Source organism: Perca flavescens, chromosome 11, assembly GCF_004354835.1.
Source record: "Perca flavescens isolate YP-PL-M2 chromosome 11, PFLA_1.0, whole genome shotgun sequence".
In the NCBI taxonomy this organism is placed as follows: domain Eukaryota; kingdom Metazoa; phylum Chordata; class Actinopteri; order Perciformes; family Percidae; genus Perca; species Perca flavescens.
This window is the reverse complement of record NC_041341.1, coordinates 16,575,850-16,594,069: the sequence shown is the minus strand read 5'-3', so window position 1 is coordinate 16,594,069 and position 18,220 is coordinate 16,575,850. Positions and strand designations below refer to the sequence as shown.

The 18,220-nt window shown below is 39.8% G+C and overlaps 1 protein-coding gene across 2 annotated transcripts in view; it reads left to right on the top strand.

Moving 5' to 3' along the window:
- Positions 1-17,834, top strand: part of arhgef7a (Rho guanine nucleotide exchange factor (GEF) 7a) — a 30,142-nt gene extending 12,308 nt beyond the window's left edge. Inside the window, exons 5-21 of one of the 2 annotated variants that reach the window (XM_028590758.1) lie at positions 330-531; positions 2,432-2,520; positions 3,461-3,555; positions 3,747-3,842; positions 4,109-4,231; positions 6,462-6,600; positions 6,682-6,741; positions 6,851-6,997; positions 8,712-8,798; positions 8,937-9,015; positions 9,106-9,245; positions 10,049-10,270; positions 10,367-10,460; positions 10,879-10,968; positions 15,789-15,888; positions 16,781-16,835; positions 17,031-17,834. In XM_028590758.1, coding sequence (XP_028446559.1) covers positions 330-531; positions 2,432-2,520; positions 3,461-3,555; positions 3,747-3,842; positions 4,109-4,231; positions 6,462-6,600; positions 6,682-6,741; positions 6,851-6,997; positions 8,712-8,798; positions 8,937-9,015; positions 9,106-9,245; positions 10,049-10,270; positions 10,367-10,460; positions 10,879-10,968; positions 15,789-15,888; positions 16,781-16,835; positions 17,031-17,153 — 1,941 coding nt within the window. In that variant the 3' untranslated portion in view covers positions 17,154-17,834. Of the gene's footprint in view, positions 1-329; positions 532-2,431; positions 2,521-3,460; positions 3,556-3,746; positions 3,843-4,108; positions 4,232-6,461; positions 6,601-6,681; positions 6,742-6,850; positions 6,998-8,711; positions 8,799-8,936; positions 9,016-9,105; positions 9,246-10,048; positions 10,271-10,366; positions 10,461-10,878; positions 10,969-11,398; positions 11,660-15,788; positions 15,889-16,780; positions 16,836-17,030 lie in introns of those variants that run through there. The other variant, XM_028590759.1, reaches the window with a different exon arrangement.
- The last annotated feature ends 386 nt before the right edge of the window (positions 17,835-18,220 follow it).

Below are 18,220 nucleotides of genomic sequence, written 5' to 3'. Positions count from 1 at the left end.
ACACAATATTAGTTGAGTTTGTTTAACAAACCAGATGGAAACTCTTCTTGTTGTCACTTTTCTCACACTCCTCACGCACACACACGTGCCTGCCCTGCTAAGAGATCGACGCACACACCAATGCACAAGTATAAACATCAGGCCGCTTATGTAGGCTACGGCGAAAGCTCTGCGTGGAGCCTCCACAACCATAAATCACGCTTAACTTTACATCTCTTCCATAGAAACTGTCCCCATCACTCTGTCATCTTCTGACTGTTTCTGCTCATTTTTTCTTTTGCCTCTCTCTCTCTCTCTCTCCTTGGTGACATCCTTCTGTCGTTTGTCAGGACATGTCAGAAAATAGTGGACAGCAGCTGCTGGTGAGGGCGCGTTTCAACTTCCAGCAGAACAACGAGGATGAGCTCACCTTTGATAAGGGTGATATCATCGGCGTGACTCGTCAGGAGGACGGTGGCTGGTGGGAGGGGATGCTTAATGGCAGGACTGGGTGGTTTCCTAGCAACTATGTCCGCGAGATCAAAGGCTCTGGTAGGTAACTCATCTACCTCTGAAAATTTCAACATTAATACAGCAGTGTAGTAATTCACAGCATTATCTTATATTCGTTCCAACATCATTTAAATAGGTCCTCCTCTACTGCATGTGTCTGTGAATAATCACAGAGCAGCTGGAAAGATTGAGTAGTTTTCTAAACAGATGTTTCACATCACACACATCACATCACAGTTGCCATTGTCCTTGCCATTCCATCTGGCCTCGTGACAGTAACACAGCCCAACATCTGTTACTTCTCAGGGCCTGCTGGGATCTGCTGTTTTCCCCCTTGTAAAACAGGTTGATGTGCCATTTGGCAAGAGGTGGCAGCTTAAAATCTGATCCTCTGTTTGACTGACATTTATTTCTTCAAACTTATTCACAGTTTAATGATAATATTTGGTGATCGTAAGACCAAACTATAAAATACAACAAAAGGTTCATGTGAGAAAAGCAAGAAAAACAGCAATATGAATAAGAATAAAACAATAATATGAGTAGGGATAAGCTGCTCAGCAATGCTGAGATGTGATGAAGGGAAAAGAGGTGAAATAGTGCTGCTGAAGCAAGTAATGTTGAGCTATTGTTATTTTTTTCCTCAATAAATATTGTAAGTGCAAATTTGCATGGCTGATGTGGACTTACTGTGGATATGAATCAGTGTAAAGACGTTTTGTGCTTTAGACATGCAATAAAACGACAGCTGTTATTTTTAGCCAATAGCTGTAAATATCTTTATGCAGATAATTATATTTGTAGTTTCTGAATTTGGAAGGAGCGTTGGGTTGAAAACTCTGGAGTCTTTTAACTGTGTTTTAGGTAGTGATTCATGCAAGATTTTCTTAACTGATTTAAAGCCATATCAGCACTCATCCACAGATAATTTTGGAACTACAAGTCATGTCACATATTAAAATCTATTTGAATGGATAAGGCCAAAAAACTCCTGTTGGCCCACGTTTATATATTTAATATTTCATGCATAAATTACTTAAGGCTTAAGTATTCATTGAAAATGCTTATTTTCACGTCTCATTAGATATAATGGTAAGAAGTATGTGCCCTAAGGCTCAGATCAGACAGACCACGTTTTAGCAGCCTGGGTTGGCTTTTTGTAATTGTTTGAAGCTTTTTGCTCGCTGCAACTCAGATCAGAAAAAACGCCCAACGTCATTTAACTTCACAGCAAAATGTTGGCTAAGGACAGGTGAGTCGACGGTTGCTGAGCAAGAATAACAAAAAGACGCAACTGGTCTGATCGGGGTATCTTCAACAAAAAAGGCAGTGCAGCGCACCTCGCGTTCGTCTGATCATGTTTGCATTCACACCGCCTGCGTCGGTCGTCAGACGGTGTGGCAAAAACACATGTCTTTCCATTCATTTAGAAAAGGGGTAGTGCGTTTAGGCTGCGGGAGGCTTTGCCGCAGGGGCGGCGAAAAATTTACACCGACTCAAGTTTTGGAGAAACGCAACCCCACATCACGCTGCGGTGGCCAATCATGTAACCGGCGTTCAGTCTTGTCAGTGTTAGAGTCCTGTACAGTTAACAGTATCAGTTCCTCTATCGCTGCCACAAGAAAGTTTTAAAACACAAGCAGCCCAGGAGTTTGTCAGCTGAATGTTTGCCAAACAGCAAAGCACTGCCGATCTGTCTTGCTCATCTCTTTTCTTTCTCCGTGAAATGAAGCTGCCTTCAAGTGTGGTCGGAAATGTCGAGATCTATAAACGATCTGACAGAAAACAGTAACTGTGAAATATAAAGTCTACTTGTGCTACATTGAGGGGTTAAAGAACACAACAGGACCTCACACAAATGGGCTGTTTCAGTGACACTCCCACACGCTGTTTTTGGTCTGAATGGGACCTAATTCATTTCTTGTGTCTCTGGCTGCAGACAAACAAGTGTCCCCCAAGTCTGGCACTCTTAAGAGCCCACCTAAAGGCTTTGACACCTCTGCGATCAGCAAGACGTACTATAACTTGGTAAGGACTTGCTTTCCCACTTCTCTGTCTCTCCTTTCTCCACTAACAGCATGTTGAAATTCTGAGATTCTGTCTTTTTATTTGTGCCTGTATCTATACTTTTTTGCATTAAGCATTTGTAAATTCTCTTGCCTGAAAGTAATTTCATCGAGGACCAAGATAAAATCTAGCTGATCTCCTAAACCACAATTCTCTTTAACCATTGACTACTTTCTCACCTCTAAATGTCTGTATTGCAGCTGAGGGCAGGAGTGGTTTGCCTGCTCTCTGCCATCACATTTGCATGATGAGAGCAAAGTTTGTTTTCAATTTGTTTTAATTTTTCTCTGTCTCTATCACACACACACAAACAAACAAACAAACAAACAAACGCACGCAGACACTGCTTACAAACGGGGGATGATTACTGTTATTTGAACAGTTATTTTAGTCTGTTTATTTGGTTCTCTCAGCTGGCTGTAGGTAACTGTTTAAGTAGGACTGACATTGTCAAGTCTCACCCTCCTGATATGAAAGAATATGCTTCATTACAATTCATTATATACAGTAGTTGATCAACCAGGACTTTTTGCTATATTCTTATCAGAGACACAGTATATGCTTGCGTGACTGAATAAATGAATGTAATGTGAAAACACTGATCAGTTATGTGACTCACCTTCTGAACCTGTGTTGTGAATCCCTCCATATTTTTCACTACACACAAAATACATACACAACATGTATAAACTCTGAAGCACATCTTGTGCATATATAGCACACTCTTTGGGTGTTTGAATTGGATAGAAGAAACATTTGCATTATAACATTTATGTGTTATAAGGTTTTATTGGATTTATACCACAATTTGTGCTACAACTACAAATTAAACTACAATTAAACTGTAATAAAACGACTGTATCAAAAAACAGAGCTGTTTTTTTTTCTGTTTCTATTGTAGGTGTTGCAGAACATTTTAGAAACAGAGACCGAATATTCCAAGGACCTTCAGAGCCTCCTGACAAACTACCTGCGACCTCTTCAGAGCATTGACAAGTACGACTCATTTACACATAAAACTAGAACCTGATTATTTCAGCATGATTGTTGTATAACAGGAACCTGGATCAATCCGATTTTGTACACCTCCCTAACAACAAATCTGGGTTGAGTGCTTGACTTTCTTTTGCACGTTACTGAATATGTTGTCACCATTTTGCTTTACCCATCCTGTCTTTTTCTTGCAGACTGAGCAGCTCAGACGTGGCTCTGATTCTGGGAAACCTTGAGGAGATCAGCACCTTCCAGCAGATGCTCGTCCAATCGCTGGAAGAGTGCACCAAGTTAGTCCCTCCCCACACACACAGCCCCTCTGCAGCAGCATCCTCCTAACTGTTTCATAATAAGCAGAGGGACATCTAGTGTCTGGCCGACTGTACTACAGGGATGTTGGATTAAACAATAGACTAGGGAATTTGTCATATATTGTGGCACTTTTGGCCTGTGGCACACATACACATTCCATATACTTCTGCTCTATTTTCTTGTCTGTGTGTGGAAGTTTGCATAGAAGCATCTTATCAGTGTGTGACCTTTTTTTTGTCTTCAGGCTTCCGGAGAGCCAGCAAAGGGTGGGAGGCTTCTTCCTCAACCTCATGCCACAGATGAAGGCTCTTTATGTCGGTTACTGCTCCAACCACCCCTCTGCAGTTAATTTGCTCACCCAGCACAGGTACGTTTATACATCAACTACATTTAGTTTTATTTTAAAGTCTTTTAAACCTGTTTTCATGCAGCGGGAAGAAGAATAGGGCTTTCATGTTACATACACAAGGAAACAGCTGTTTGTGACAGCTTGTATTAGAAAAGGGACTGGTTATATTGTTGGAGTTTGTGGAGTTTTTCTTTGTTATACAGTTGTACTGTTTGATGGTTGTGGCAGCTTTCAAACCCTGCAGTCAGCTTTTTGTATTATCAACACAAGTGGATACAGGCTGAAGGAGAGAGAATGAAAGAAAGATTTGTTTGCAGGTTCAGAGCAAATTACAAGAGCAAATTACAGTGAGTACAGGGGGTACAGGTCGACATGTTTAACCCACTCTGAACCTGCATAAATAGATTATAAAATAAATAAATAGAGTCCCAACTCAGGAAGGGACCCCAGGACACTCAGGAACAGTCTGAAAAAGGCCCAAGGACAATCAGACCTGATCTAAAATTTGTTTGTTTTAGAGAACTGAGAGGACGTTTTTCTTTAACTCAGCTGACACAGGGGATCTAAATAATGTGAACTGCCTATTTTTATAAATTAGGGCTGTCAAACGATTCATTTGATTAATCGCTGAATTTCTATAGTCTATAGTTACGATTAATCACATGTTTTATGTAAAATTCTATTATTTTGCATTTCAGAACTGTTTTTAATAACAATGGAACAATTTTAACAATGGAAAAGCAATTCTTACCAGTGTATCTTGATTGGGAATCAAATGAATGCAAAGAAAGTTAATTTATGAACTTGACTTTAAGATTTGTATTAGTTTATTATTTATTTACTGTAAACAAAAGAAGAAAAAAGAAAAAAAAGAAGGTCAAGAACAGTCAGGAACTTGTTTATTGTTAAGGCCCTGGTCAAAATTTAAGATTTAATAATAATGTAATAACTATAACAATAACTTATTTCACCAGTAAATTGCTGTTGAACGACAAAAACAACCACCAGATGGGAAAATGGTATTTTACAATTACTGTGAATGCACCTTGAGCCTACCTGTTTTAAGCGAACGCACCGTCTGCGTTGTTTAATTCCGACAAAGGCTGCTGCTGCGCTGCAGAGCAGACTGTTAGGTCCCGGTGTTGAAATACAGTCACACTTTACTCTGTTTAACGTTCGCTGTCAGCATTTTAACCGTGTTTAATCCAGCTGCTAGCTAAAGGTAGGCTAACGTTACATGCTGTCAGGTGTAGTGTAAAGTCAGGCACCGAAATTTTCGTTCTTATTCGGTCTCGTTACTACCGTTTAGGTTGGCACGTTTCGGTACCCAGCACTACTTACCAGAGTCAATATAGTGTGCAGTAACTTCTAAATGATTTTGATCACTGGTTGATGAGACAGCGTTTGGACTTTGCACTTTGGTTTCAACAACAGGTCGGCGAGTAGCACTCTCCAAAATAGTGCTTTGCCTGAGCCCACTAGCATCAATCTGAGCTACTATGCTTAGCTCGTAGCTGGTAGCTCAAGCTTGACGTGCTTCGGTTATATTTTAATTCGGCTTTATACAATGTGCCTATGGCTTTCGACTTGTCTACGAGCCGTCCGGGAGTTTTGAAAAATAAAAAAAAATATAAAGCGCCATTCAGAATTGTGTTGCTGCTGCATTTTTCCATCATGCCTGCAGCCTGCAGCAGTAGGATATGTTAGGAGGAAGTATGGCAGCTTGATGATAAGTAAAAGTGCGGCAAAGAGTCAAAATAGTAGCCTGTTAGGCACGATGCGAAGTCGAGTGAAGTGAAAATAAATTAATAAATGGCGGCATGCGATTAATGCGCTTAAAAAAAAATGTACGCGTTATTCTAGACCATTAATCGCAACGAGATTAACGCGTTAATTTTTAAACTATTGTGAATGACAATACACTGCAACAAATACTGCTTTCCCAAGCTGTGTGAGAAGTGCTGTTTCAACTTAACTGCAGTGTTTTTTTTTTATTGCACTTAGTTGCCAGTTGCATTATTAGGTTGTATTATTAGATACACCTAGTTGAAGGTAGGTATACCTAAAAATAAAAAAAACAGTCTTGGAAATAATCCCACCTCCATGAAGATGTTTTGGTTTGCAACCTGGGAAGTTACCGTTTGTGATGTTGACTGAAAAGTCAGTGTAGGTCATCAAGGTCACATGATAAGCTAAATTAATCATTTATTTTGTCTCCCTGTCTCTCTCTCTTTCTGTCCTCTTGCAGTGAAGTGTTGGGAGAGTTCATGGAGGGGAAGGGTGCAGTCAGTCCTGGGATTCTCACCCTGACCACAGGCCTCAGCAAACCCTTTATGAGACTCGACAAATACCCCAATTTACTCAAAGAGCTAGAGAGGCACATGGAGGTGTGTATCTAATGATCTGTCGAGAGCACTTGTGTTATGATGTGTGCTTAACAACCCACACGTTTCTTTTTTTCCCCCCAGGAGAGTCATCCTGACCGACCAGACATTCAGAAGTGCATGGCGTCTTTCAAAAATCTTTCTGTAAGATGATCTCACTTCCTACCCTGTCAAATGTAGCATGTAACCAGACTTAATATGAAATAAATGAATGAATAGTCTTTAAGCAGTTTTTTGTTTCCAATTGTGTCAGGCACAGTGCCAGGAGGTGCGGAAGCGCAAGGAGCTGGAGCTGCAGATTCTCACCGAGTCCATCCGGCTGTGGGAGGGGGATGCCATTAAGACCCTGGGCTCGGTGCTCTACATGAGCCAGGTCTTAGTCCAGAGTCCTGGTTTAGAGGTACCAGCACCATCGACCTCCTCCGCCTGCACCTCATTCAGCTAAAAACTGCTACGAATATTGCTTCTCCAATACATTTTGCCCAAGCCATTACGCTCACTGCTGACTTCAGCTGTGAATGTATAAATTACAGGATTTTCTATTGCCATTTAACTAACTAGTGCAGTGCCCGTTTGGAGCATTTGAAAGACACACACACACACACACACACACACACACACACACACACACACACAGAATCCTTAATTTATAGTTAGATTACGTTTTTTTTAACGCTGTAGCACATTTGGGTTACTTATCAATATAAGTATTTCATTTTTGTTAAAGTTGCATTAAATTGATGTTTTATCAAAGGACAATATAACATGAATGAAACAAACTTTTGGCTAATAAGTACACATCAGTCATTTTAGATGAAGAAAAGTAAGAAAACAACCAATTTCTTTAGATTTGATTAAAGTAGCTGTTACAATTTGGTAAGATACATCTACGGCTGCTTCATACAGTATCATTATTAAATCGTGTTTATTACTTGACAGGAAAGTCTGGATCATCACCATATTTCAGCTTTCAATAAACTCAGTGATCATGTATTTATCATAAGTTAACTCCCAGTTCTCTGTGGCTGAGAAGAGCAAAATGGATCTTTTAATCATGGCATCTTAAGTGGACCTTAATTGCGATAAAAAAAAAGCACTATCGGATTTGAATACACAAATTGTAAGTAGCTTTGGACAAAAGCTTCTGCCTAATGAATGTTTATGAGAACACGTTTAAAGGATTGACCAAAAGTGACATCTTTCCAGACATTTTTCTCCATTATGATTTAATAGTACCTCACCTAAAGTTTTATATTGTAATTAAATACTATAATGTAATTTGCTTGACATGAGAGCGTTTTCAGTTACTGCTTGCATTGTTGAAAATGGTCTGGTTCATGTCAAAGATTCACGATAATGAATGAGGTTAAAACTGAGGACAACCTTTCAAAAATTAATTCTAAAACTTATCAATTTCACATCAACTGTAGAGGGTGTGAACTTTTTTCCTTGCTGCTACTGCCTTTTTGATGGTTTGTTTACATTATATAGCTTAAAAAATTGCAGTTGTTTTGATCAGCTGCAACCCACCTCTGGCCTGTGGACCGATACCCAGCCATTGAATGTTTCCTACAGGGACACAAGGAAATTATATAATTTGTCAGAAAAGCTAAATAATAATTTTATAACTTTGTAGACTTCTGCGGAAATTACCTTGAACTTGCTGTGGCCTGTCTGTGCTGTGTTCCTGTTACTGTTGCAGCTAACTAGCTATGATACAAAGAAAACAAAGAGAAAAAGAAAACGGAGCATTTGAGTGGCGATTGAAAGAGTTTTTTGAGATGAAAGAGGATGTAAGAAATAAAAGACCTAAAGTGGGTGTTATAATATCCTAATGTTCGTGAAGCAAAATGCATAATGCACCAACAGCCTATGGTTTGTTGTGGTAATGTGAATAACTGACACATGAAAGGTGCACTTCATCAAGAAGATCATTCAGATAATGAATGACCGATAATTCACACTAATGTGACTTTTCTCTGAGACAGTTTGAAATGGTTTTATCTCGTCTTTAGTCAAATGTTTACATACTAGAGTGTTGATATACAAACTGGATTACACCTTATAATTTTCTTGCATTCCCGCTCTCTTTCTCTCTCATTCTTATTTGACAGGAGAAGAGTGAGCGTTACCTCATGCTCTTCCCTCATGTCCTTCTCATGTTGTCTGCCAGCCCCAGGATGAGTGGCTTCATATTCCAGGTCAGTAATTTACATTTTCTCAGATCAGTCTTGATTTTCTGTTCCACTCTAGTGTGTAACCTTAGAGTTCTGTACTTGATATAGTGATTGAAAGATAATGTCTCAGTTGCATCTTGATGGGATGATTTCCATCTGCAGGGAAAATTGCCCCTGGCCAGCATGACAGTGACCAAACTAGAAGACTGTGAAGCCCATAAAAACGCCTTTGAGCTCAATGGTAAGGCGAACATGAGACGAACAAGAGTGTCTTTAATTTACACATAATTTACACATGAGGCCTTTAAATTCATTGTCTCTGTCTCGGCAGGCACAATGTTTGACCGTCTCCACGTGGTTTGCACCAACCAGCATGACCTGAAGGACTGGGTGGAACACCTGACCAGACAGATCAAACACACTGCAGCCACAGGACCCAGCCACAAACCCCTCACTGTTCCCTGCCACACGGTCAGGAGCTAATCTTTACATACCCACATACAGAGGATTTTTTTTTCTTCTTTTTATTTATGCCCTAATGTCGTGTAAACACTGTAACTATATATGCTGATTTCTCACAGATTTGTATCTGCCATCAGAGGTTTGCCTCACATAATGCTAGCAATTACTGTTCAGCCCTGTGTAAAGTGGCTTATTTCTCTCACTAGAAATACAATGCAAATACGTAATTATCCACATTCAGCTTTATCCCTTGAATAAACAATCAACAATAATGAGAATTTTATTCACAATTGGCCACTTGCATGTTGGTGGCTGCATTGTGGCAAGAGGTAACTGTCTGCGGGACTTCAGTTAATGGGGAATGTAATGTTCTTCTAATCTTTAGGCTCATTAAAAACAGGGGGTCACATGCAGGAGGCTTCCCTGTAGAGGTATTTTGAGCATCTTCAAATGCACCAGAGATGCACACGTCCCATCTGGCCTGGGATTGGTTTGGGTTCCCCCAGGAGGTGCTGCAGGATGTGGATGGGGTAGATGACATCTGTGCTACTGAGGGCTGCGGTTCCCAAAAGGACCGATGAATATTTGCAGTGTTTTTAATAACTTGGTCCATGTACAACTACATTGTCGCTGTATTGGAGATGCACTCCTGCCTAGTTTCACTGTGACCCAGAGTTTCTTTCTGAAAAGTACATACTAAACATATAATTTCTTGGTGTTAAATAAGCATTTAAGAGCAGTTGTAAAGTGGAGGAGCAGAACTGTTTAGTGATAAATCTAATTACATACGGCCTTTTGTTTTTGTTCCTCAGCTCCCATCTCACCCTCTCACCCCATCCCGGCATGCTGAGGGAAGGGGCATGACGGTGGCTCCCACCTACCACACCCTGCCTCACCCCTCCTCCCATGGAATGTCTCACAGCACCATGATGTGGGGCCCGCTGGAACCACCCAACACCCCCAAACCCTGGAGTCTGAGCTGTCTGCGACCCGCACCCCCTTTACGACCGTCTGCAGCCCTCTGCTACAAGGAGGTGAGGGCCCGTGTTTTTATGTAGTTAAGACTTCTTGATATGGTTTTGTTATGTAGATTTTCTAATTGTCATACAATCGTCTCACTTTCTTTTCAGGATCTTAGTAAAAGTCCTAAGAGTGTGAAGAAACTCCTTCCCAAGCGCAAGCCTGAGAGGAAACAGTCTGAAGAGGAGTTTGCCTTGAGGAAGAGTACGTTTAAAATCTTTCATATTTATGTCCAGAGTTTGTGGATTATTTGCTTATTCGCTTTCTTACTGAGGGTTAGATGAGAGAATCACTAACACTTGTGTTTATGTCTGTTAAGTATAACGATACAGTCATTGACAGTTAGCTTAACTTAGTAGAGGAGAAACGGCTATCATGGTGTTACAACTCCCCAGAAAACCACATATGTGTAACAAAAAAACAACAACAAACTTTTTGCTAAGCTAAGCTAAGCTAATGTTCCGACAGCTATAAGAGGGGTATTGATCTTCTCACCTCACTCTCGGCAAGAAAGAAAATAAGTGTACTGTTTGTAGATACTGTAATTTGTAAACAGTGACCAGGGATCTGATGGACATGAGCATGACAATTTATTATTTCCCCTTCACCTTCTCTTTCTCAGGTACAGCTGCTCTGGAAGAAGATGCCCAGATCCTGAAAGTTATTGAGGCATACTGCACCAGCGCCAAAACCAGGCAGACTCTTAATTCCAGTAAGAAAACACCAAATCGTACTTTTGTGCATACACAAAAGAAGATAGGTTCATACTGGAGCTTGCTGTCTTTGTTACTGCTATACTTGTATTCTGTTACTCAGTGCCTTTCTTCAACTGGTATTCTGAACTGATCTTTCTAACAGTATCTTCTCCTTCTGTCTGTCTGTCTTTCACTCCTCACTTTTGGCATTGCTCTGTTTTACCTCGAGTTCCTTTTTCTCTTTTTTACATCATTTTTTGTTTTCTCCATACTGTGCTATTACCTTCTCCCATCCTGCATCTCTCATTGTTTTTTTTATGATTTACCATTTGTTGCGTGCTGCATATGCTGCCTTCTCCTTCTGCACCGTCCCTCCTCTGTTTCGCCCACCGTTTCCTCCCTCTACTTTTGCGACATCATCGCCAAACTTGGCTCCGCCCCGACCAGCCTGGCAGGGCACTGACCTGATGCACAACCACGTGCTGGCCGATGTGGACCGGTCCTGTATGGACTCCCCGGGCCGCCGTAGCAGCGTGTCACGGCCAGAATTGTCCTCTGACCTTTCGGAGGACTCTGACTATGACTCCATCTGGACCACCCACAGTTACAGGATGGGTTCAGTGCCGCGTAAGAGCTGCATCTCTCACCAGAACTAAAGAACGTTCAGTACTGCCACGCTGTACTGAAATGTAATGTACAGCACGCTTACCTCTTTTACCTTCAATCGATTAAAAGAAACTAGATTTTTTTATTTATTTATCTATTTATTTTTTATTTTATATTTGTTAATTTTTTTTGTTAACTTATTTGGTTTATTTATTTGTTTTTAGATTGTTTTAAGATGTTTTAAGCATCTCCCTGTTGCCTTCGCCACTTTCCCTTTTATGTGCCTCCTCTATTTGTGTAGTTGTCATGCAGTAAGTGTTTGGTAATTCTTGTTAATTTATCTTGAATGTGACCACTTCCCTTCTTTGACCATCAATGTGGCAGACTCTCAACAGGGAGTAGAGGGGTGTGGAGTGGACTATAGGGGAGGGATAACCAGGGGAGGGAGAGGTTGGGACTGATCTTTTCCTGTCTGATATTCAGATGTAATTCAGGAACGAGTGTAAATTCAGGAATGAGTGTATTCTATTTACCATGTACTACTTCTCTCCAGTATGTGTTTCTAGAGTATATATGCTCAAACATAGCACAGATGCCATACACACACGCACAGGTTCAGGCACACTTGCCCCTGTTGCCTGATAATATAGCAGCATGCAAAAGAAATCTTTAAAACATTGCTGTTTTCATCATTTTGAATCTTTATTTATGTTGCTAAACAGGATTAGATTTAACATACCATATGACCAATAGCTACTAACTACTAAAAACCCCTGCTAAATGTAATTCTTTGTGAAACACGGTTCATTATTCTAAGTAGCTGCTACAGAAAGAGGAGATTATTACATACAGGTCACTCTCTTGTCAAGCTTTCTCCAGCTAGATAAGAGCTAGTGAATGCTAAGTTTAAGATTGAGATTTCTTCCTGTACTCCGATACAATAGAAGTGTATGTGATTTTGTTGGTGGTGCTCGCAGCTTTGAAAAATTACATTTACACACCAATGTATCTTTCCAGGATTTATTGTACCCATTACTCTGGATAATCCAAAGAACGCACTGTCAACAGTCCACAAACTACTTCCTACTGCAGAATGTGTCACTATGATACTGTTCACAGGTTTCCAGACACATAGTTTTATAAGTTTATTTTTTTCAATCCTGCGAGCACCACAAACTAAATTCATGTAAAGTTGTGTAAGCAGAAATATCAACGTCAGTAACCTGGAAAATTTCTGCGTCACTAGATACTATGTCTAGAGTAAAATATTTTTGGCAAACTGACCCTTTAAGTTACTCATTTGAATGATTTACTGTATTGTGTAGTCTCCGAAGCATCATCCTTTAAAGCCTGATCTTCCATCCAGTAATGTTGCTGTCTGTCCGTGGTTCTACAGGGTTACATTTATATTTAGTTTTAAACCTCAAGTTAGTGCGTTAACAAAATAAAAAGCTTCATTTTAACCAGGCATAGCATACCAGCCTGACACCAATAAACTGTTAACAGCCTTACACAGCTGTAATAAAAATCAAATGCCTTTGTTTAATGTCTCCTGCTAGTTAAAGGAATAGTTCGACATTTTGGGAAATGCGCCTATTCAATTTTTTTATTGAGAGTTGGGCAAGAAGATCGACGCCACTCTCAGATCTGTCTGTAGCTGGAGCCAGGAGCAGGTTAGCTTAGTTTAGCTAACAGCAGTTTATAGCATATAGACTGGAAGCAGGGGGAAATGGCTGGCCTGGCCCTGTCCAAAGGTAACAAAGTCCATCTACCAGCACCTCTAAAGCTCACTATTTAAATACAATAAACAAACCAGATATAATATGTTAAATAGTGATCTTAAGAGGTGCTTGTACATGGATTTTTTTCAACCTTTGGACAGAGCCAGGGAAACTGTTGCCCCATTTCCAGGCTTAAACCTGCCACACAGAAGCGTTTTTCTTTGTATTTCTTTTTTAAATATGTTAGGTCCATATGTGTTGTGTTATGTGGTGAATGTGAAAATGAACTGCTACCTCCTCTGCCAGCTCTAGCCACTGAAAAGAAATAGGCAGAGAAATCAGGCCAATTACAAAAGCTGCTCAGTCTGACATCATGTTGCCTGAGCTCATTACTTAGCATACATTAGCTCACCCAGTTGTGCTGGATAAAGGATTCTGACAGCCAGGCTCTCATTGGCTAGCTGTTAGCCAATCAGATTCAAACAGCTTAGCTTGTTGAATATTAAGGAAAACTGACAGAAATCGAGGAGAGTCTTCCTGCAGGCTTTCTATACCACGCTAGAATGGCTTGCAACAAGGTAGCAAAGGCATTTTTTTCCACAAAAAATGTTACAGAGTCCATGGTAGAACTTCAGACATCACCACAAAGTAATGAAATACATGTGGCAGGGCACCTTTTAATGCTAAGCTAGGCAAAACATGTCCCTACTCCAGCTCTATACCTAACACACAAACATGAGCTTGATATTGATTTTTTTTTGTCTTACTAATGGAAAGAAAGCAAACAAGTATAATCTAATTTTATGTTTAAATCTTTTAGTTCCAAGAGAACAGCAAACAACTCATTACTTAAAACTAGCTGGGCTCCTCTGTTTCCAGTGTTTACCCTAAGATATGCTAAGCTAAGCTAAGCAAACCAGCTGCTAACTGTAGCTTCATATTCACTGTACAGACATGAGAGTGGTATCTATCTTCTCATCAAACCCTTGACAAATAAGCGAATAAGCCTATTTCCCAAAATGTTGAACTCTTTCTTTAAGTCGTAGCTGTTACCAGACTCTGACAATTTTGACCAGGTTAGCGTAATGTCAAAAACACAACTAGCACCTATGCTACGGCCTCATAAGCCAGACATGCCTTTGTGTTGTCTGGCTTTCGAGGTTTCCCATGCTATCTCTTGCATTAATGACTATTTTTATGAAGAAGTATTTTTCCAGTGATGGTATTAAAAGTACAGGTTGGAATCCACTTACAGTAGAGTCTTATCACCTCTTACAGCAAGCAATGTGGGTGACATACGGAATATATTGGTCCATGTTACAGTACTATTTACTGTTTCTGATTTCTTTATTGTATTCATTATTTTGTATACAGGTGTTTTTTTTTATTTATGTTTTATTCTGTATGTCAATGTTTACAAAATGATTCCTGGAAGAATTATTTGTTTTCTTTTTTACAATCGTATTGCTCTGTATCAAAGTTTACACAAAAAATTATAACATGAAGTGTTTGAATTATTTTGCACAATCATGTAACAGGCCAGTGGGGTGGGGGATAGAATCTGTTAAATTCTGTACTTTTTGTCGTCTATCTAGAGTGTGTATGATATAGACCTAAAGGTAGACTTGAGTATTCAGTGTTATTGTAAAGTAAATGCTCATTCATAGTGTAAAAGCATTGAGGGTAAAAAATAAAAATAAAGAAACAAGAGGCTGTGATTATACAGGAACATTTCTATATGAACTACTCATTCAACCCCAGAAAACTGACAGAGTGAACTTGAAATATAAGAGCACATAGTCTCCCTTTCTGTAAATACTAGTTGTTATGGAGCAAGAAAATATAAATCCATTCTACCTTCTATGAATATTTGAGCTAAGAATATCACTGTCCTTATATCATGTGCTATACTTTGTGACAGGTGTATTCTGTGGTTTAAGAAGACAAACTGTGGGACAGGCAGGCTGAAAAGAGACCAATTGTCTTTGACCAACGTTGTCCTAATGCTGTATTCAGTTCACACATGTGACCATGTCTTATCTGCAAACAGCACCTTCAGTGTATTTGTTGTACTCTGCTGAAGTGTTCAAGTCCCAAAACGCTGTATTATGAGTTTTGAATAAATCTGTCATTTGGTAGACACTGGCATTCTGGTGATTTGTGAGAACAGCAAATCTGATTGTGTTTGGTGTTTGTTGTCTTTTGGGGAAGATGCTGGAGTTCTCATTAATTTCAGATTGAGAGAATTGTTACATGAATGAATGGATTAGCATGTGTGTTTTTTTTTTGTTTTTTTTTACCAGATATCTTCACAGCCTCTCATTTCCCTTTACTTTCCTGATCTCTTGTCTTGTATGACTAACACACTACTACTGCCAATTTTGGTCTGTGCTTGGTTCTCTTTGATTCTGTCACTCGTTTCAATAAAGAAGTTCTGTACGGTCTCATCTTACTACAAGGTGAGACAAAGCAACGTACCGATTTTTGAGTGCACTTCTGTTTTGAAACAGGACCGCGAAGGGAAACAGGGCTGCATGTGATCATCCCCGGTGAGAAGAAAAACCTTGTGGAGGATCCCAGTCGCAACGGACAAAGTACAGCAGAAGAAAAGTAGGATAATGGATGCATCTCTTACACTTCAGTTTTGCCCTGAATCACTGTATTGACATATTATAAAACCCATGTAGGCCAAAACCAACAATGCCCGAAGCTTATTTGTTCCTACTGAAGACTTAAATCTTAAAAAAAAAAAAAAAAAAGGCTCAGTAATTTTATAAAACAGCTGGACACTGTATATTGTTGCAAAAATTACTCAAACAGGAGTTAATAGTGCATTTATTTGAGGCTATTTTCAGCTGCGGATTAATACACATGGTGCTCTAGTGAGTATCTTCAATAGCAGAAGCAACTATAGAGCCCATGTTGATCGTAATGAAGGAACATTGAGTGCAAGAGTGTTGCTTGTTGATGTGTTTTTAATAACAATGGGCATCTATTACACAGAGGAATAAGCTGTTTCAGGCTTTGAGAGCTCGTTAGTAGGCTCAATTATTCTTGGATATGCTCTTTTCATGTTGTCATCATCAGCAATAAAAAGTATAGAATATCACCAGACCATCCATGAAGTAAAAAGTTGCAATGTCAGCTGCTACTTTTGACGTCGTAATTATTGGTAAACCAACTGCTTTTGTTTTATGCTGCTACTCTGAGCTAAAAGGATAGGCTCACATCTTTTCAAGTGTGTCTTAAAACAACACTCACAGGCGCATATGTGCAATGAAACAGATTTTGGTTGATGTAATTGTTCCTCTCGTCCATACTGGCTTGGAAGTGATCCATTCCTAATGTGAATCAAATGTAAGTGATGGGGAGACAAAATCCACCGCCCTTGTTCTGTGAGTGTTATTTTAAGATAGACTTGGGGGACTTGAACCTATCCTTTAATAACCAGCCTTGTGTGCATCACTGATGTGCTGACCTGTGCATTTTTATCATCTTACAGGAGCCTGGTGGATGTGGTGTACGCCCTGAGGGATGAGGTTCAAGAGCTGAAACAGGTGATTGTTTATGAATAGGATGTTTTATGAAAGAAAACAATAGTGTGATTTATCTAATATGTGACTCTCAGATCTTAGAATTTAGTGAAATGGGCGTTTCCTGTTCTCCATCTTGCACATCAGAAGTTTGAAACATTAGATGTTTCACATTTTTTGGGCCAGTGACATGAATGATAAGATTGTTTTACCTCACAGGATAATAAGAAAATGAAGAGGTCCCTGGAGGAGGAGCAGAAAGCACGGAAGGATCTGGAAAAGGTTGTGAGGAGGGTGTTAAAGAGCATGAATGACTCAACGTGGGATGAGACAAACCTCTGAGGATCTTGTGCAACATCTCCATCCGAAGCTTTCAAAAGAGAAAGAGCATGTACTGTATATGTGTGGACTTGCTTGCGCTGTCTGTGATATGCGCACAATCACACACGTAATTTAAGGTTGGTTGTGTGACTAAGAGGACAAGAGTAAATCTGTAAGCAGGCAATTTTGTGCTTGTTTGAGATGGGTGTGTGTGTTTGCCCTAAGAGGAGTATCGTTACTGCCCCTCTGATGAAAAGACAGGAACCACTGCGACGTCATGCTGAACAGGCTCGACCATCTATCCCACGATAACATTCCTCAAAACAACAAGCAGGCTGGTGGGGAGATTACACACTTAACCCTTGGTGTGTCCATCACCTCAACATCCATCATCGGTGTCTTTGGCAGTGTTCAGCATGGCTGGAAGACAAGTGGAGACAAGTCTTCTCTCTCTGTTTACAATAATTGAATGGTCCGCTGTCCAATGGTACATAAATGGTATACTTTCATGATGTTAATGGTCACAAAGGCCTTGGACATTTCTGAACTTGAACCACACCATTATATAAGCATTTCATAATGTTATTTTTATGAGTTGATTTTTGTTCTGTCTCTCCCTGACACCGGCTTAGCCTGGTGTTTTTTGTCCTGAAGTGAAGCTTGTGGCAGGAAACTCATCTTTTGTCTGTTTGTCTGTTTTTTTTTTTTTTTTTGCCTTTTTTGTCCTCTTTATTGTTTGACCACTTTGCGGTTTGACTTTTTTTTTTCTAGGGATCCTAGGGAATTGTACAGATATTGAACTTGTTCTGTATAATGTAAATACTGCTTAAAGGTTAGCCTTTGCCCTTTGGGAGAAATAAATGTGTTTCTAGAAGAATGACTTTGAGTTGCTGCTAAATCTGACTATTGACTACTTAAATTTATATTGGATATAATATTACCTCATCTTGTGGCCCTATCTTTCAGAAATGCCCCATGTTAAAATGTAGTTTTAAGACTTTATTATAAGTAGTACACCATAGGAATACTGCCTGTGTTTCTTGGTCTCTGTGTGCACTGTACTTAGTGGGAACCTGGAGATGTCAGAC